Source organism: Arachis duranensis, chromosome 2 (assembly GCF_000817695.3).
Source record: "Arachis duranensis cultivar V14167 chromosome 2, aradu.V14167.gnm2.J7QH, whole genome shotgun sequence".
Taxonomy (NCBI): Eukaryota; Viridiplantae; Streptophyta; class Magnoliopsida; order Fabales; family Fabaceae; genus Arachis; species Arachis duranensis.
In genome coordinates, this window is record NC_029773.3 from 3027976 (window position 1) to 3049064 (window position 21089).

At 34.2% G+C, this 21089-nt stretch overlaps 3 protein-coding genes across 3 annotated transcripts; all 3 read left to right on the forward strand.

Moving 5' to 3' along the window:
- The first annotated feature begins 271 nt into the window (after positions 1-271).
- On the forward strand, positions 272-4513 carry LOC107472990 (uncharacterized). The gene is made up of 9 exons (XM_016092523.3): positions 272-547; positions 637-883; positions 1011-1160; positions 2294-2351; positions 2434-2526; positions 2675-2773; positions 3154-3212; positions 3702-3761; positions 3846-4513. The coding sequence occupies exons 1-9, from the start codon at positions 381-383 to the stop codon at positions 4098-4100; spliced, it is 1188 nt and encodes a 395-aa protein (XP_015948009.1). The 5' UTR covers positions 272-380; the 3' UTR covers positions 4101-4513.
- A 2395-nt stretch (positions 4514-6908) lies between these two features.
- On the forward strand, positions 6909-13189 carry LOC107472988 (putative disease resistance protein At3g14460). Its single transcript, XM_052257530.1, has 7 exons — positions 6909-8243; positions 8334-10943; positions 11336-11397; positions 11532-11592; positions 11781-11942; positions 12121-12211; positions 12873-13189. The coding sequence occupies exons 1-2, from the start codon at positions 7088-7090 to the stop codon at positions 10925-10927; spliced, it is 3750 nt and encodes a 1249-aa protein (XP_052113490.1). The 5' UTR covers positions 6909-7087; the 3' UTR covers positions 10928-10943; positions 11336-11397; positions 11532-11592; positions 11781-11942; positions 12121-12211; positions 12873-13189.
- Positions 13190-18143: 4954 nt separating this feature from the next.
- Positions 18144-20509, forward strand: LOC107473049 (metal transporter Nramp2-like). The gene is made up of 4 exons (XM_016092577.3): positions 18144-18763; positions 18898-19034; positions 19422-20074; positions 20282-20509. Exons 1-4 carry the CDS (start codon positions 18144-18146, stop codon positions 20507-20509), a joined length of 1638 nt encoding a protein of 545 aa, XP_015948063.1.
- Positions 20510-21089: the final 580 nt, after the last annotated feature.

A 21089-nucleotide genomic window follows, 5' to 3' on the forward strand; every position in this document is an offset into this window, starting at 1 on the left:
AAATAAAAAAATTTATAAAAATAGCAAATATTTATTTACTATAATAATATTATAAATCTTTTTGTATGTATAATATAATAGTTAAAATTTCGATCGAACTCTTAAAAATATTTCGATATTAATAATTTTAAATAGATAAATTAATTTTATTAAATTTATACTAAATTTTACATTGTAATTTTAAGTATTTAATTTTTTTTATTTCCCGTAAAAATTTGAATTTTGTTCAACTTGGTCTGCACGGCAAGAATACCCTGGTTTAAAACAAAAGGGAGAGAATGAAAGGGTTTTAGGGTTTAGGCCAGGGTTTAAAATCCCAGTCATTGAAGAACCAAGGGATTGCTGTTCCAGACTCCAGAGAAGAAATCCCAAGCTTGGAAATGGCGACTACGATTTGGAGAAGCAGTTTAGCAAGAAAAGCAGTTCGAAATCTCACTCAGCTAAGTCGTCAGACCCATCTCACTCATCGCACAGCTTCTTCCCCTTCTCTTCCATCTCGAATCTCCTCCCTCCGCCACTTCCGATCTAGTCGCGATCCTATCTCTAGGTTATTTCATGTCTCTTCTCACCTGATTCATTCATTTCCACTGAATCTTTTTGTTTATAGATTTTATGAAAATTTAATTGATTGTGCAGGAATTATGAGATTATTCCTCCGATGAATTGGGGGATTCGCGTTGTGCCGGAGAAGAAAGCCTTTGTGATAGAGAGATTTGGAAAGTACGTTAAGACACTTCCCTCTGGAATTCATTTCTTGATCCCCTTCGTTGACCGCATTGCTTATGTGCATTCCCTCAAAGAGGAGGCTATTAACATTCCTGACCAATCTGCTATCACTAAAGATAATGTCACTATCCTCATTGATGGTGTTCTCTACATCAAGGTCTTCATTGTTCTTTGTTTTCTTGCATCTCTATTTCATTTATTGGTCAACGGCAAATAATGGTGTTGATAATTATCTATTTAAATTTTGTGTTTATTTAATTTAGGATTTGAATGTCTGGGTGCAGATTGTGAATCCTAAGCTAGCTTCTTATGGAGTAGAGAATCCCATTTATGCTGTCATTCAGCTGGCACAAACGACTATGCGTAGTGAGCTTGGCAAGATTACCCTTGACAAGACATTCGAGGAAAGGGACACGCTGAATAAGAAGATTGTGGTAAGTAATTGAGTATAGTTTTCTGGATCAGTTTTGGTCGTTTTGGCATCTGTTTTATTTTTCCTTTTTTATTCTTACTTAAGGAAGCATCCTAGCTGATTGAATTTCAAGTTGTATGGTGTTGGTGTAAATCTTGGATAAGAGGAACATGGTGCCTCTTTACATGGAACTGTTGGACTTCCTGGAACTGCAGCTGATGTTCTATTTATCATATAGTAATTTTGAAGTCTTATTTGAATTTAGTTATACATGAGGGACAAGTGCGGAAGCATAATGTTCACCAAGTTTGTGACTATTAGTCCCTATTCTCCAATGAAATAAACTTGTTTCAAAATCCAATTCGGAACCAATGAAAAGTTGAGCGTATCATTGGTTTGACGGAAGTACATTTATTTTGAGAGGCTATTACTATTATAATGGTGACTGTAAATACATGCTAAGTATAAATAAGGCTCATGTTAGAAATATCTTGTCACTGTGTAATGGGTATCATGTATGCTCTTCTACTAAATACCTTATCAATGTGTCAGTGTGTCATGCTGCAAAATTAATTGATTGGAGCATTCTAGCATATGTAATAGCTGAATAGCTGAATATCTCTCTTTCTTTGCCCCAACGATTGTTTCTTGAACTGTAGTGGATTTTGAAAGGGACAGTAATATGTTTCAAACATATCCACAGTAGGGAAATTGAAAATATCCTTCCACAAACATAGATCCTAAGGCTTGCAGTTGCTGGAAAGAAAACATCTCGTCATGCATTTACGCTGTATTCTGATTTCGGGCTAGGACTTAGGAAGTAATTCTATTATTTGATCATGGGTTTATAAGCTAGGTTTATTTTCAAAGTGAAAGCAAGCTTATTTTGTTAAGCGAATTTGAATATTATCTTTCAAATCCTGAACATAGTTTCTAAATTTCCTTTGTCCCTTGGTTTCATTTAACAATGATGAGAGAGAATAGACATGAAATAATGGCTATAGGCTTTTCTTCAATAGGTGTTAGACTAGTGTTTTCTTTGTGATAAAGAAAAAAACAGGATTTTCAAATTCTTCTTAATGAATAGAAAGAACAACTCTTTTCACATCTGTGTTCAAATAACGAAGATTGATTATATGGAAAAAATTGTTGTAGGAGGCCATTAGTGTGGCTGCTGAAAGCTGGGGGCTGGAATGCCTTCGATATGAAATACGTAAGTTTAACATATTTTTTAAACTGAAATATTTTCCTTCCCCTGATTTTGTACTTGACAGTATGTGTAATTTTTCTTTCAGGGGATATCTCTCCTCCACGTGGAGTGAGAGCTGCTATGGAGATGCAAGCAGAGGCAGAGCGGAAAAAGAGAGCTCAAATTCTTGAGTCTGAAGGTAATCAAATTGATTTTCCATTTATTGGGAGGTTCTACTGTGATATTTTTACATTAATTCTCATCCTGGAATTGACTTTGGCACCCATGTCATCCAGCTTTTTAAGATTGTGTGTGTACTGGAATTGATGATGTTTAATGTTGAACAGGAGAGAGACAGGCCAACATCAACATTGCTGATGGTAAGAAGAGTGCAGTGATCCTAGCATCAGAAGCTGCAAAGATGGATCATGTCAATAGAGCTAAAGGTTAATTTCGTGTTTTGCTCTGTTTCCATCTTTCAATTATGTATCCATATTAATTCTTAAGAAGGATTTGGCATCACCACTGAGCATCACAGGCAAAAACTCTTCATACTTATAATGTGTCATATGTATGTTCCCTTTGTGATAAAAATGTTGTTTCGTGCGAGAAGGGAGGGGGATGATGAAATGTAGGCTGATGGTCCAAAGTATTACTAGTATTCTTTTATATCAAGCCACCACTTACATTGTGTTCCAATTGGCATGCAATCACTACTCTATTTCCTTTATGTATCCTTTACTTTTTTTTTGAAGAAACTAAATTGTTGCTTCCTCTTGATATCTTTAATCTCTAAGTCTTTATAATTACAATTATACTTCTTCAGGTGAGGCTGAAGCTATCCATCTTGTGTCAAAAGCCCTGAAAGAAATTGGAGGAGCAGAGGTGAGATTTGTCATTTTATTCATATTCCATTTGCTGCATCTTGTGCAAGTAATAAAATTATATTTTGGTCCATAACTTCTTAGTATTTTGGCCAATTGTGTAACTATTTGAATATTTACCAAAATAGATGCAGCATCTAAATTTCTACTGTTTACTTGCATCTAAATTTCTACTGTTTACATGATGCATTTTTTTGGTGCTGGGGGGCTTGGGGCATGCCAGCATTTTTTTTTTTTGCATGTGTGAGAGAGAGTCATTATTACAGTTTTCATTGCAGGGTCTGGTTGACTATTTTATGTAGTTTTGATTTATTGTGAGCAATCCATAATCAAATAGGCTAGAATGGTGTTTGAGTTGACATCATCTCTGAAGCTGATAAAGGAAATCTGGTGTATAGATTTGCTCCTAATTGGCTCACTTATTTCAAATTTTCCATGTATCATGAAATAAAAGAAGGGGATGGAATTGATGTTGTCATTTGCTTTGCAGGCAGCAAGTTTAAGGGTTGCTGAGCAATATATTCATGCTTTCAGTAACATAGCCAAGGAGGTAGTAGATTACAAGCTAACAAGGACCATTTAACCATTTTTTTCGCTTTGAAATTTGTCTTATGTTCTCTTACTTTTTTCTCAGGGAACGACAATGTTGCTTCCTAGCTCTGCATCCAATCCTGCTAACATGATGGCTCAGGCCCTTACTATGTATAAAAGCCTGCTTGGTAATGTTTCCGGAAACAAATCTTCATCAACGTCAGGGCAGTTGGAAGGAAATGATTCCTCTGGCGAGGGTAAAGATGAGGGTACTGCAACTGCTACTTCAGCTCTGGAAAACCCAGATCATCATGAAAAAACGGGGTTTTCACTTCAGAGCCCCAAAAGAAGGGAATAGTCTTTGATTTTGCAAAATTTTGCCATTCTAGTGATTTGATTTGATTTTAGAGAGAGAACCTGAAGTTTGTTTGGACTAGCATTGATCACAGGATACACATAGAATTTATGACCATATTTCTGTCTATCATGTATATTCGTATACTGCTACTCCTTGTTTACTTCCTTAAATAATTCTTGCTGCACCATTGTTACAAAGCTTCATTTGAAGTTATTTAATTTTTCAAAAGGAGGGGGTTGATTATAACTAATAAATAGGAGGTGCGGTCTATGGTGGCCATAAATGTGCTGTGCTACAATGATTATATCCTTTCCACCACCAATTAGTAAAACTACACGTGGATAGGAGGAAGATGTTTGACTTTGGCTTTCATGTTGTTAATGACGGTAAAATTCTTAATTAGGCACGGTAAATACACTGGTGTGATTAAATCTGAAATCATAGAATTTTTTCAAAAAAAAAAAAGAAATATAAATAGGCTTTTGATGAGGGAAAATCTAAGTAGGGTTTTGTGGTGGTCTTAAACGACCTATTGGAGCAGGAGTGGCTCATTTGGAGCAGAGCATCTGTAACCGAACGGAAGAAAAGGAGGTTGGCAACACAGGTGGTAGTAACCGTCGGTGCAGTTCTTGGCCAGAGTCGGTGGTCACAACTCACAAGGGTGTACCCCATGCGTAGGCTGAGTCCAATTTAAATTGCTTCATGCGTCTACTGCTGTGTTTATTCTTCTAATACTTCTAAGTTCTAACTTCTAACAATACTTCATAATAAAAAAACATAATTATTTTTGCATTTTTTTTTTCTTTTAGAGGAACACCTTCTCTTAAAAATTTAATTGAGTCTATTGTATTAGAGTTTATCACTAATTAGTGATTACTTTTTAGTATATTTCTTCTTCGAATTAGCTTTTAATTTAGTGATGGATTTGCGACTATTTATTCGGTCGTAAAAAAATTTTCCGATGAATTATTATTGTATTTGCCTCACTGATTTGTAACTTGTAATTAGCAAGAAAATCGTTGGTTGCTAGGCAGTAGCTAATTTTCTGTCACAAATTATATTTTACGTCAAATTAACGATAAATTTCTGACTATTTTTGTGGTTGTTAATAAGCTTTATTCTTGTAATATATTAATTAATTAAAATTAATTTATATATTTATTAAAAAATATTATACTGATAAATTAAAGATTTTAAAAATTTAATATTTTTACTAAGCAAAAAGTGTATAACAGTTAGAAATTTTTTTTAAATAATTTTACATGGTGTGTTTAAGGGCACTTGTTAACAAAATTCATATACATATTATTTATATATAATAAGAATTGCTTTTTATATTTGATTTTGTATTTTATACTAATAGTATTAAATGAATAAGTCATTGATCGAAAATAAACTTTTTAATCAAGTAGTACAAAAAAATTCAAAAAATGGAATACATAAAAAAGAATTCAAAGTTTTTCTTTTCACCCCTTGATGCATTTTTTTTTTATAATTTTTGCCTCCTCTTTTGTTATTGCAGCTATTTTTTTTGTTCTCTTCTTTTTTTTTAATTAAAAATCAATCACTTGTATAAAATATATATCAAATACATATTAAAAATAGATTAAACAACACATGTAATACATAAATATATAGTAATTAATTTAGTTATTGTGTTTTTTCTATGCACATAGCATTTTTGTATATTATAATAGTAATAAACTAAGATGAAAGTTGATTCAAATATTTAATTGATTTTCATTTCCTTGAGATCTTTAGTTTTGGCCAACCGAAATTATTGTAGCAGATTGAAAAGTTAGAGCCTCCACCAAGAATTTAAAAAAGCGAATTCTTATGCGAATAAACTCACTTTACATGAACATTATGATTATCATATATTTCCTTTCATACTTCTTATATTTATCTTAGTTTCTTTACAGATTTGATTAGAATCATGTTTATTAAAGTGATTGTGTAATCTTTTTTTTCTCTTACATATTTTTAACCTGTTGTTTATTAAAGAAAAAAGAAATAGTAACAAATTAAGAATGGAGAATTGGAGATAAAATTTTTTAGTCCATAATAATATTTTCTAGATTAGGGAGTTTGTTAGTTGATACTTGATATCTTTTTACATAATGGACCGCCATAAAAAAGTAGTCACATAGGTATAATTGTTATTGTTTTAAGGGAGATGCTGTATAAATATTTAATTATGTTAAATGTATACTAAAATTCATTATTAATATAAAATACATATTAAAAATATAAATATATATTAATAATGAGTAAAATTACATATGTATTTATATATATTAATATGTAGGGACTGATAATTTTATGAATAAATAATATTTTTGATAAATATTATTTAATACTACAAAACAATTTGTTAACGAAAAATACCTTATAATTTATTAGAAATATTTTTTATATGATACCCTTTTACATGATAAATCGCTAGAGAAAAGTAGTCACGTACGTATAATTGTTATTGTTTTAAGCAAAGTTCTGAGAATTTATTCGAACTGTTCGGTTGAATTATGAACCGATAAAATTTGCAGTTCGGTTAGAAACTATAACTGCTAGATTTGAAAACTGCTGTTGAATTGCCGAACCGCCGAGAACCGGTCAGTCGAACCGGACTGGAATTCGGCCGGTTTTCAAAAATTTTCCAAACGGCGTCGTTTTGTTTCAAAGCAAAGAAACCCTAACCAAACTACAGGTACCGCGTGAAGCCATTGTCTTAACACAATAACACTATTAGTTTCCTCAAAGACTAGTTTCCATTGGTCACACTTTAGATTTTTAAATACATTGTTTCATCCTTCAAAGAAGAAGATAAAAATGAAGTCAACTGCAAAGTCAGCTATGCACTCCACTGCATACAATTATTGCTGAATACCTTTACCTTGCAGCATTATTGCAATATTGCTTTCTCTTCCTTACATTCTCAAAATCCAATCACTCACTCATTCATTTCCTGTTTTTCTGATCATCATACCATGGCTGAAGCACTTCTTTCTGGCTTCATCAACGTTGTTCTTGAGAGGCTCATTTCACGTGAGTTTGTCAACTTGGTGGTGGGCAAGAAGCTGGACAAGAAGTTGGTTGACAGGCTCAAGACTGCTATCTTGGCTGCTAAAGCTCTGGCTTCTGATGCTGAGCAGAAGCAGTTTGGAAACGAACTCGTCAGGGAATGGCTTGATAATCTCAAGGATGTTCTCTACACTGCTGATGACCTGCTGGACCGTGTCTTCATCAAAGCTCAAATTCGCAGCAAGGTACGCACTCGGCTTCCTCACTTCCTTGATTTGTCCGGTAGGAAGATGGTGACCAAGATAGAAGAGGTGGTTGAAAGAATAGTAGATCTTGAGAGATGCAAAGATACCCTTGGTCTGAGAGATATTCCAACGGGAAGCTCTTCATGGAGACCTCCATCCACTTCTCTTGTGAAGGGGAATGTGTTCGGCAGGGATGGTGACCAACAGGCACTAATCAAGATGCTCAATGACAACAATCATCATAACTTGTCCGTCATCTCTATTCTTGGTATGGGCGGGATTGGTAAAACTACTTTAGCACAATGGCTCTACAACAATAAGGATTTGATGGACGGGGTTGATCTGAAAGTATGGATTTGTGTTTCTGAAAATTTTGATGTTGTTGAGACTACAAAGAATGTTATAAAGGGGATCTCCTCAGGTGTTTGTAGTCTTGATAGCTTTGATTTACTTCAACAAGATTTGAAGGAAAAACTGTCAGAAAAGAAGTTCTTCATTGTTTTGGACGATGTTTGGAGTGAAGATACTAACAAGTGGAGTAGTTTTATCACCCCTTTCCAACATGGGAGTAAAGGAAGTACTATTCTTCTAACTACCCGCAAGGAAAATGTTGGTCCAATAGTCCAACACTATAACTCTCACACTCTCAAGGAACTGTCAGATGATTATTGTTGGTCTATTTTTGCAGACAATGCGTCCTTTCCTGAATCAAATGGGAGCTCAGAACTGGAAGAAATAGGTAGAAAGATTGTCAAGAGGTGTGGTGGCTTGCCGTTAGCTGCAGAAACACTTGGATGCTTGTTGCGCTCAGAGCATCGTGTTGAAGAATGGAATAAAATACTATTCAGTGACATTTGGGAATTTCCGACGGCAAATTGTAAGATTGTTCCTGCATTGTTAATAAGTTATTACCATCTGCCTGCTCATTTAAAACGCTGCTTTGTCTATTGTTCATTGTATCCCAAAGATCATAAACTTGATAAAGATGAATTAATCTTGCTGTGGATGGCTGAAGATCTTTTACAACCACCAAGGAGGGGACAGACTTTAGAAGAAGTTGGTTGCGGGTGTTTTGATGACTTGGCTTCAAGACTATTTTTCAAGCAGGTTGAGAATGATGATGAGAAGTATTTTGTGATGCATGATCTCATGCATGACTTGGCAACTTTTCTTGCTGGAGATCTTTATTGTAGATTCTCAGAAGAACTTGGTGAAATGGAAGAGATGAGTATTCTAACTCGTCATTTGTCATACGATGATTCAATCCCTGAGAAAATATGCTCCACTAGTAAAATAAAATCTTTGAGGACATTATTGTATATCAATCAAGGAGCTTGTACCTGGGAAGATCACGCAACTTTACCATGTTACATATTGTCAAAGAATAAATACTTGAGAGTTTTGTCCTTTGATAGACTTAACATATTTCCTGATTCAATATATAAATTGATCCAATTACGCTATTTGGATCTTTCTTGGAGTGATATTGAGGTATTGCCGCAGTCATTATGCAATTTGTGCAATCTACAAACTTTAAAGTTAAAATGTTGTTCTTTCCTAACTATACTGCCTAGTAGCCTAGGTGAATTGATCCACCTGCGCTATTTGGATCTTTCTAGAAGTGATGTTGAGACATTGCCTGAGTCATTGTGCAAGTTGTGCAATTTACAAACATTAAAGCTAGCAGGTTGTTCAGGGCTGACTATGCTGCCTAATGGCATGTATAACCTTGTGAATTTGCGACATCTTGATATAAGGGGTACTCCTCTGAAAGAAATGCCAAAAGAAATGGGCAAATTAAAACAGTTGCAAATTCTAAGCAGCTTTGTGGTGGGAAAGCAAGAAGACAATAGAATCCAAGAGTTAGGAGGGCTTTTAAATCTTCATGGATCACTTGAGATTCAGAAATTGGAGAATGTTGTTGATGCCAATCAGGCAAGGAGTGCAAGGATAATAGATAAGAAGCACATTGACGAGTTGTTGTTGGAATGGTCTCTGTCTTCAGGTGATGTTATGGCTTCAGACGCCCAAACTGAAAGAGATATACTCCACAGCTTACAACCTCACAACGGCTTGAAAGAGTTGAGAATATGGGGATACAAGGGTACAATATTTCCAGATTGGTTGGGGCACTGTTCCTACCAAAACATGACAAGTGTATCTCTCAAGTCTTGCAAGAATTGCTGCATGCTGCCCTCACTTGGACAGCTGCCTTCTCTTCAGTCCCTCCGCATTCAAAATTTTAGTCAGCTGAAGAGTGTTGGCATGGAGTTTTACAAGAATGAAGGCCAGCAACATTCTTCGCCTATTGCACCGTTTCCCTCACTGGAGCGTTTGGAGTTTCATAACATGCCATGTTGGGAGGAGTGGCACTTACCTGACTCAGAAGCTTTTCCTCAGCTTAAGAGGCTTGAAATAAGAGATTGTCCAATGTTAAAGGGAGATATGCTTAATCAGGTATTAATGAAAATCGTTTTTTCTTCCTCGGATGTTTCCAAAGTGCGCCAACTGAAAATACAAGAAGATCATCAAGGATGGGGTAAACGAATGACACTTGATAGGGATAGTTTATCAATTCATGGATTTGAATCTGTGTTAGAGTATGCATTTAAGGCAAGGATCATCCACCATCTAACTTCCCTACAAGAAGTACATATCTCAAGGTGTTCGTCTGTTGTATCCTTGGGGGGCAATTGTTTACCCAAATCTTTGCAAAAGCTCAGAATATATAGGTGCAGCCAAATTGAATTACTCCAGCAACAACACAAGTATGATTTGGTAGATCTACAGATAGAAGAGAGTTGTGATTCACTGACCTCATTATCATTGGATGCCTTTCCCAATCTCAAGAATCTCCAGATAGATGGGTGTTCAAATCTGGACTCAATTTCGATGTCAGAGCCGCCACACGCTGCTCTTCAACGTCTCTCCATCTTTCATTGCCACAAATTTGTGTCATTTCCGGAAGAAGGACTGGCTGCACCCAACTTGACTCATCTCAGCATCATAAAATGCCTCAAGTTGGAGGCATTGCCACGTGGCATGAATAGTCTTCTCCCAAATTTACAGTCTCTCGACATACTACGTTGCCCAAACATTTGTAGGTTGCCAGAGGGAGGTTCGCCGCCTAACCTGAAAGAGCTTAGTGTAGGAGAATGCGAGGAACAACTGAGGGGTCTTTCATGGTTGGGCAACTTGGACAACCTCACTCATCTCACCATTACTGGTTTTGGGTGTCGGAGCATAATAGAGTCATACCCAGAGGTGGGTTTGCTGCCTCGCCTTCCCTCCCTTACCACTTTACATATCGAAAAGTTTGATAATCTGGAGATATTCAACTGCAATGAGCTTCTCCACCTCACCTCCCTCCAACAATTACACATTGAGAAATGCTCATTGCTGAAGAACATGGCAGGAGAAAAGCTGCCTTCTTCCCTCTTACTACTCAACATTAAGAGATGTTCATTGCTGGGAAAACACTGCAAGAACAAGCATCAACAAATTTGGCCCAAAATTTCCCACATCCCCATCATTCAAGTCGATGGAGAAGAAATCTTCTGAAGAAATTTTTAAGCAGGTAATTATCTAATCTCCATTATACCACAATTAAATTCACACATGCATATTCCTTTCCCTTAAAAGAAAAAGTTCTCTCTTTCTTTAGACAATATTAACTAGTTGAACTGATATGGCAACAAAAAAGATTGTATTCTTTCCCTTCATTTATTAGTGAAGCTCTCAGTTTGTAGTTGTAAGAAAAATCCTTTGTTGCTCTGAGAAAAAATCATTGCTACACGTGAGAAGCTTATTAACACTCGTTTTTTCAATCAAATTGCATTCAAAGAGGAAGATAAGAATGACTAGGAGATAGAAATTGAAAGACAAGGAATGTCTCTTTTTGTTTATCCAGCATTGAGAATTTCTTTAGATATATTAAACAAATGGATGAGTCAAATTTTCTTTTGATAGAGAACGAAGACATGAAGGAGAAAGTTGGAGTGACACTTATTATTGAAAAGCTTTTGTTGTCAGTATATTTCTCTATTCCTCAGTATAATTTTACTTTTTCTTTTTTGCTTAGAGAAAAAATAAATGACAGCTGGATTTGTGAAAAGAGAAGAGTTCTAAAATGTTGTTTCTATTTTTGCCAATTCTTTATGATCAGAGAGTCAGCTGTTGTGATGCAAGATCCATATAGGACAGTAAAAGGAATCAGCATGAACGAGGTGTATATAAGCTTTCAAAATAGAAGGATCTAAGTTATTGTTGTGTAATTTTTTTAACCATAGATTGAATCATTGGATAAAATTAATGGTATTAGATGCCTATAATAAGCTATTTCTAATACTTAGAGAAAAGGTTCTGTAATAATAACTATTTCTTCCTTTCTGGATTTCAACACATAATCAAACAGATTTCCCAAGGTGATGAGGGTATGTAGCTAATGCGGTCAAGATACGAAGAATATGCTTTCCACATTTAAAGATGACAATCATATACATGAAATAGTCATTAGAAGGAGAAGTTGTAGTGATGCCATCAGCAACAGTTTCATTCCTATCAACTTCACTCAATGGTGTGTGCAGTTTGTATGTATATCAAACCAATGAGCATCATTTCTTTTCACTGTTGACTCTAAAATCAAACCAATGATCCAACATTGTGTTCGTCAGGTTCTGACATAATTGTGTGTGTGTGGTTTTTGTGATGACAAACACGTTGAGTCTTGAAATGTTTTTTAATTTGTGTTGCAGGAAGTACATTTGAGATTTGGTAACCATATCTAAATTATCTTCGTTCAGTCCAAAGTTCATCAGAAGAGGTGCTCTGTAATTTTAGCTTCAGGTTAGTATAGTTACTCTATTCCTCCTACAATTTACTTTTCCTATTTTTGTTGGGAGAAAGAACAAGAGATGATGATAGCTTGATTTGAGAAGGAATTTGTTATATGTAGTTCAGGGAAAGATGGTATTTCTACCTTTCCCATTTTTTAATGTATATGCTAAAATAAATGTACTATAAATATCAACTTAAATTTGGTTCTTTAACTGCTGCCAAAGCTGTTTCAATGCCAAAACTGCAATTCAGTGGTGGAGCTTGTAAATTTAAACAAAAAGATGCAACATTTCTAATGCATTCAAGTTTATTACATGAATTTATAAATACATCTGCTTTTGAAAATTTTGAGTTCTTAAACTACACATCTAGTCTAATAGTTGATTGCTTTTTTGTTCAAACATTTCATGAAGAGGATCATACTTTTACTAAATTGATAATTTAAATTCTACAATTTTGTGATCACACTATTGTTGAAATATTCTTTTAGAAGAATTTCATATCATGTAAATACTTGCCTAAAGTTTTCGTGTCTCTTTTGACATTTAGTCCTGCTAGCTACTTGAATAATATGCACTGGTATGGATTAATTTTGATATAAGGGACCTCAATTTTCATGACCATATTGTTACTAGAATGATAATTTTTTCTTTTTCGGTTGATTATGCAGTCACTATAAATCTGCAGTTGGAGAGTGGTTCAATCTTGGTTTTGGCTAAAATTTTGATAGCAAGTTCTGGATGTACCTTTTCATTCTAAATGGTTGGACGATTAAGATAAGATTTGGAGGGTGAGATATGGCTTGCGCGCGCAAAGTAGCTCTGGTTTTGTAAATTTTTCATGTTTTTGGTTCACATTTATATGCATTGGTCCTTGGTTGTTTTGATTTACTATAAGCATGATTTGTGCACTCATTTGAGATTCTCTTGTATCCTTACTTGATTATAGTAATACTTCTTTTTTGGTCTGAATGACCCTTGATTTTTACCTCTCACATTGAGAGAGTTTTCCACGTTAAAATTTTGGTGTCTTGTCCCGATTTTTATTTTTCTGGTTTCTGTTATTTGTTGGCTGCCACTGTTTTGTGTATTGTTACGCCAATTATTCTCTCAAACAATTATTCCAATTGACGAGGTATTTGTTAAATTAGTGTTTTCTGTTTTTTAAAATTGGAAAGTTTTGCTTTCTAACTTGTAATGTTTGGAATTTGTGTGATTTTGCAACCGAGAAAGTACTTCTTTTCCAAGAATGAAAGAAATAAAGCAGTTGCACAGTTTTATATGAGACACTATTCATGATATTTCATATGAATAAATATAATAATTATTGCATCAGAGAATTCTATTTGCTAGGAAGTATTTCTTACGAAATATCTTGTACAAAAGATTAATCCTGGGTTAGCAACTGATATAAGTTTCCAGAATACTTACCCTTTCTATTTTTGTTCAGGTATGTTATATATCAATTGTACTTGTACATATGAGAAACTGCATATGTCATCTTAAGTAAAGAGTTACTGATATGCTATTAACACGTTAGAAATAGTATCAACTTGAATTTCAGCTATCTTGAATCTCGAGAATTATATTTTTCCAACATTTCTAACATATCTAAGTTTTTCTCTTTTTTTTTTTCAACCACTAACAACTTCGTCGCTTTGTTTTTTGATTATTCTTTGAACTAATCTTGGACAATATGATGCTGGTTTGAACCTCTTAGTCCTAATTCTCTTCTTGCTCCTTGCTAATCTCTTCTCCAAATCCTTAACCCTTTATGTCATGTCTGATATCACTTTCAATTGTTCATTCCCAGCGTCAAGCAACCTGTTCATCATATTTCTCAGCTTCTCATTTTCTTCCAGTAATTCAGCACACCATTCTTGAGTTTTCCATTATATTCAGCAACATGATCTACCTCTTTTGACAATGCTGTATCTTCTTTGTTAACACTGGTTACTTGTGCAGCAAGCTTCTCTTCATTCTCAGTTTGTTCCTCTTGATGTGTCAACTTCTTTTCATTGTTCCGTTCCCTGTGTGAGCCACTAACAAGTTCTGCAGCACGTTTTGCGGACTCCATGGTTGGCAATTCAGCTTCATTTCAAGTTTCCTCTTCACATTCAGTTGCTATATCTTGCTGCTCACCACCTTTGAGTTCCTCTTCTTTTGAGATCTCAACCTTCACCCAGCCATCTGATGATTCGTCAGAAGATTGAACCTCTTCCTGCTCTTCAATCTGCTGTTCAGGCTTCGGTTGAGTGTCTTTGCAGCAACACTGCATTGTTCTTCTTCCGCAGGTGGAGCTCTTTCAACTGTGTCACACTTCACAAGTTTGGACTCTATTGTTCCTTCTTCAACAAGCAACCCCACTGGAAGCTCTGTTATAGATTCCATATCTTCATCACGCTTCACAGATTCAGACTCTGTTGTTTCTTCCTCGTTAAGCAATCCCAATGGAGCTCCATAATAGGTTCCACTTCCTCCTCTTCATGATCCGGTTCATGCTTCGAAAATTTTGTTCCATCATCCTTGTTGAATTCAGATGCTGCAGTATCCTCATCAAGCACCACCGCCGGCAGCTCCACAAAAGATTCCACATCTTCAAGCTTTGTTTCCCCATCGTCCTTCGCGAATTCAGATGTAGTCTCATCGAGCATTCCTCAGAAACTCTTTTAGTGCATAGTTGCATGATGAATCTTGTTTTGCTTTCTCATTTTGTTCTTCATTCTTGGATCTACGTTCAGCGGCTCAGCGCCATCCTCGTCTAGTCGTCTATAACTCCCACAGGTAATTCTCACAAAGCATTTGTGTCTGAATTATCAAACTGAAATTTCTTTTTTGATTGATTTTAGAAAGACGAAAAATTTTAGTTGTCTTAAAATAAATTTTAATCTCTAATCTCTAATACAAGTAAACAACTTTGATCTTATGAAAGTATTTTGCTAAAAGATTAATTTTTAGTTACTTAGCCAACATTTTGCTGAACAACTTTAAGGTAAATATCCATAATTTATGAATTTTCTTTTTCACCAGATAAGACCGACAAAAATCTAACTTTTTAATTTTCTCGATAAGAGCAACTGTTAGGGGAGGAGAAGAATCAAGGATGAATTAATTTCAGAAGTTTGGCCAGTGACATTACACTTCATAACTAACTTTTCCAACTACTCAACTAACTTAACTAATTAACTAACTTGGCTGGTGTTGTAACACCAGCAAAATTTTTTAAATATTTTGTGACCATCTAAACTGGAGCTCGGTTTTCAGTGCATCTCACATCCCTTAACTTCTGAATAGTTTAGTAACACTGATTTCTATGGCTTGTTTGGAACTTGGTTATCTTTTGCAAACTGAATTATTTTCATTATTGAAGATATCTCCTGTGCATGTCCAAGAGAGAGTGAGTGACATGTTTGCATATTATATGTTCTCATATGCCTAGTAGTTAGATATCTGAATAAAATTTGGTGTGATTAATTCTGATGCACTATCTCAATTAAGCAATCATGTTACAAATTTTATCCACAGAGGAGTTGACATTGCAAGCAAGCAAGAAAAACAAGTCTTATTATATGGATCTGAAGCTGGTTGTCTCTCTTGGGTTGCAAATTCTAGAAGCATGTTAAGGAGCACAGTTGAGCCTCATCATGATGTTAATAATGAACAATTTGATGAAGAGAACCTAGGAAGAGAAGGTGATCAGGAATACTACCGTTCATATGCTGCTGAGGGAACTCTGATGATGATTTGCGTAGTGGTTTAGGCTGTGTTTGATTCTGAAAACATAAGCTTAGAACGAAATACAAAGGATATAGACATAAAAAATAGTGTTTTTGTATTTTGTTTGGTGACAAATAAAATGTAAAAAAAAAATTTATTATAAAAGTCTAATTTACTTTTGTTTTATACAAAAAATTTAAGAAGAAAAATATAATGATAAAAATTATAATTATAAAAAATTGATAGAAATAATAAAAAATAAATAAAAAATAAGTGATGTCTCCATTTCATTCTATTAAGAAAAATACAAAATATATTAAGGAAAAGTCTAGGGGCAGCAACTTTTGTATTTTTTGGCCAGTACTTAACTATCAAAACAAAAGTGATAGATCTCCTACCATTAGATATTATTAGATGTAATCTCACACCATTAAAAACACTATTGATGACTAATTGATGGTTACAAAATACCAAAATTGCTAGCCCCCTAACATTCCTCATATATTAATTCAGGATATAATAATTGCGCTCTGATTCAGGGATTCTGAAGCTGGTTTAGTTTAAGCACTGTGTTTCAAAGAGGGCATGACAAACCACCGTTTCACGAGAGCCCATAATTTTAGTTACAACTTACAAATGTGGTAACTAACTACTTAAAGATAGGTAGTTAATTCGATTAGTTTTGACTTTTGACTACTCTATGTTTTTTAATGAATATTAAGTTAATGAGGGAAGTATAGGGAGTCAATACATGTGACGTACAATGCATACAATGGAAATTAAATGTTCGATTTAGTATATCAGATATTTATTATTTCTGGTATCCAGATGGTTATTATAGGTGTATTGTATTTGATAAATTAGTAGTATTTTATTTTAGATGTTCATTTTTAACTTATATTGAACCAAATAAAAAGTCCATTGTATATATTGCATAAATACACCATTGGCTCCCTAGTGGGATTCTTAGTTAATTTGTATTTTTCTTATTGTTCAAATCCTTCGTGATGAAATATGTTTTGCAAGAGTTTGGTAATAGACTTATAGGTTTCTAAAAGAAATATAATTCTTAACGAGTCTTTGTTTATGACAGAGTAGAGATGAACTAAGGATTTTAATGAGAAAGTTCTAAGTTTGAGCATGAAAAAAATGACGATATTTTTTGTAGGTGAAAACTCTCAATTTTATGTTGATAATTGAGAGTCAATAAATGAAAATTTAGTCAAATTATTTAATGATTCTTAATTATCAATTTCACGTAAAATTTTTCACCTTTTTATTGATTTTTTTATTATTCAAGAAAAAAAATCTTAAGAAATTATGAACTTATAGGATTTTATAAAATAAAATACAAACTAAGTCTATAGTATTAAACTTATAGGTTTTTACTTTTTTTAGGTTCTTAAGAATTTCAATGAGAAAATTCTAAGTACGAGCATGTAAAAGACGATAATAAATATTTTTACTGATTTTTTTTTATATTATTCAAGACCAAAAAAAGTTTTAAGAAAGTACGGACGTATAGGTTTTTATAAAATAAAATAAAAAATAAGTTTATACTATTAAACTTATAGGTTTTGAATAATACATCTTTTTTTTTAGTTTCTTATCTTATTTCATAAAGATTCTATAACATTTATTAATAGACATATATTATTCATTTATTCTATTACAAAATTTTCTTACTTTTATTCCATTATTGACTTATAAATCTACGGAAGAATTATCTATTGTGTTATATATGGTTTCAGAATCCATAAAATTCAATTTTTCGCCCTCCATTTTTATATTCTGATTTAGATGAACAAATCTATTGTGTTCATTGAAATGAAGTGTTTTTAACATTGTAACTTGAGTTTCAAGTTAGTTTGTCTCACCTTAAATACATGGTTTTATTTCTAGTTTTCTACTACAACCAAATTTTTGTAGAACCCTATATATTTTGCCGAAATTTCGTTACTTACATTCAACCACACAAGAACTGAAATCACGCCACAAGATAGCATTGGATGAATTTAGAACTTTATCAACAAAGATAGCATATATACTATAATTGAATCATGTTACAAATTTAGGATGAGGTTTGCATGATTGCACTAAATTTTCTCAATCTTCTTCACCTACCTAACATCAAACCATGATCATCAAAGATAACAAGAATCAATAACCTTAGTCACATTAAGTCAAAGATTTATTATTATTATTATTATTCAAGAAAAGAAAAAATGAGCACTCAGTCACAACAACAAAAGAAACCACAATTTGAAGATGAAGAAGAAGATAATGAGTTGCTACATTCGGATAGCGAGACAATACCATTCTCCTCACCATTCGCGAAACAATCGGCGGTTTTAGAGGATGAAAATGCAGAATTTGTGTATGCAGCCAAGGATAAGGTCCAAATATTCGATGTAGAGTCGGCCGGAAGTGGTGGCGCCGGGTCCATGGTGGTGCCACCGTTCTCATGGAAGAAACTCTGGCTCTTTACAGGGCCAGGGTTGCTCATGAGCGTGGCATTCTTGGACCCGGGCAACCTAGAAGGTGACCTACAAGCTGGAGCAATTGCAGGGTACTCTCTGCTTTGGCTTTTGGTCTGGACAACCATCATGGGAGGGCTGCTTCAAGTCCTTTCAGCTCGGCTTGGTGTCGCCACGGGGCGCCACCTGGCCGAATTGTGTAGGGAGGAGTATTCCAATTGGGCAAGGTATGTTTTGTGGATCATGGCAGAGATGGCATTGATTGCTGCTGATATTCAAGAAGTTATTGGCAGTGCTATTGCTCTCAAGATCCTTAGCCATGGGATTTTACCAATTTGGGCTGGTGTGGTTATCACAGCCTTTGATTGGTATGTTGATCAAGTTAATAATATTTGTATATATGGAATCTTTTTTTTTTCGTTCAAAACCATAGGTACCTTCTTATCAGAGACTACTTGGATGACAAATGTCTTAATGATTTATTTTGGTTTTCTTTGAACAGTTTCTTCTTTCTGTTTCTTGAGAACTATGGAGTGAGGAAGTTGGAAGGTGTTTTTGCAGTTTTCATTGGAACCATGGCATTTTCCTTTGCATGGATGTTCTTCGATACAAAGCCTAGTGAAGAAGAACTTATCAAGGGTACAAAATTATCCTTACTCATACAAAAATCTAAAGACAAATTTTGATATTTGAAAATGACAAATTCATCTTTCAAGACAAATTTTTCTCTTTCACAAAGTCTTAAATAGACAAATGAAAAATCATAGTTTGATCATGTTTGACTAAACTACTTAACATAATACGTGTCAAAATCTTAACTATCATATTTATGCACATATTATTGATTCTAATTAGGTGAAAACTCAGGTGAAGTTGACTTCACGTGAAGTTGATACTGAGAGCCGTTAAATGATTTGACTGATTTGACTAAATTTTCATCCAACGACTTTCAGTGTCAACTTCACGTAAAGTCAACTTCACCTGAGTTTTCACCTTCTAATTAACATATTTTGATGCTTCTTGCAGGCATTTTGATCCCTAGAGTTAACTCAAAAACTCTTCGCCAAGCTGTGGAACTCATTGGATGTGTCATAACCCCACACAATGTCTTCCTCCACTCTGCATTGGTGCAATCTCGTGAAATCGATATCCGGAACAAAGGCCAAGTTCAAGAGGCTCTAAACTACTACACAATCGAGTCATCTGTGGCGCTTTTCATCACATTGGTGATCAACCTCTTTGTGATAACAGTTTTTGCCAGAGTGTTCTATGGAACAGAACAAGCCAATGGAATAGGACTAGTGAATGCAGGGCAATTCCTTCAAGAAAAGTATGGAGGAGGTTTGTTTCCAATTCTATATATTTGGGGAATTGGTTTGTTAGCAGCAGGACAAAGTAGCACAATTACAGGAACATATGCAGGACAATTCATAACTGAAGGGTTTTTGAAGCTAAATATAAAGAAGTGGTTAAGGTCATTAATTACTAGAAGTTGTGCTATTGTTCCAACTATGATAGCTGCTATAGTTTTTAATACATCAGAGAGTTCTTTGGATACTATGAATGAATGGCTCAATGTGGTTCAGTCAATTCAGATTCCTTTTGCACTCATTCCACTTCTTACATTGGTGTCTAAAGAAGAGGTCATGGGAACTTTTAGAATAGGCCCTATTGTAGAGGTAAGTTTGTTTGCATTCTAACTTTGTAGAATCGATTTTGATGTAAACGGATTGTATTTGGTAATTCGTCTAAAAGTGATTTCTTTCTTGAAAAAAATAAATAATCATAAATATATCATGTCATATGAATATAATTTGTATATTTGTTTGGAAAGACAGTTTATAAATTTCTTATTGATAACTTTTGTGTCAATTTTTGTGATGCAGAGGGTTTCTTGGTGTGTGGCTGTACTAGTGATAATGGTGTATGGATACATGTTGTTAGGGTTCTTCCTCTCTGAAGTGAAGGGATTGCTGTTTGGTTTTCTTGTATGCATTGGCTTTGTAGCATGGATATCATTCATTGCATATTTAGTTAAACATGGTGGAGCCCTCTCTTCCATCATGGTTAGGCCCCCAACTTCAAGAGGCTTTACCCTAACCACTAACAATTAAGTATTTGGTCTGATCAAACTTGACCAGTGTTTTTAGGTTCGTTTAAAAGCGTAGGGTGAGTTTGGATTAGGGTTTTTTATTCTTTGAAAAACAGTAGAATTTTTCGTCTCAAGTGATTTGGACATAGGAAAAAAGCATCCAGTTAAAAGGGTATAGACAAGTCACAAAGAGTAGAAGAAACCCAAAAAGACCATATACAAGATGGTTAAAGAAGATTTATATATAAATAGTCTCTTTCGATCTAAGTAGCTGATTCTTTCTAGTAAAAAAAGACTTTGTTGTTGTATTTTTCTTTTTCATAAAATCTTATAAACATCTATTTATAATATATAAAAGCTGATACCAACTTTTTTCACAATGAGTTTAAGCCATCTTTTCTTTGCTAATGATGTCACATCAACAATTTTAATGACTTGACAAAAGATGAAAATTAACCAATCACTATTTAGTAAAATATTTTAAAAAAATTAAAACAAAAAACTCTTATCTATTATTATCCAATTGAAATATCAAGTACTAATTAAGTGCAATAAACATACATTAAAAGTGTCATAATAATAATTGTCATGACTCGAACCAA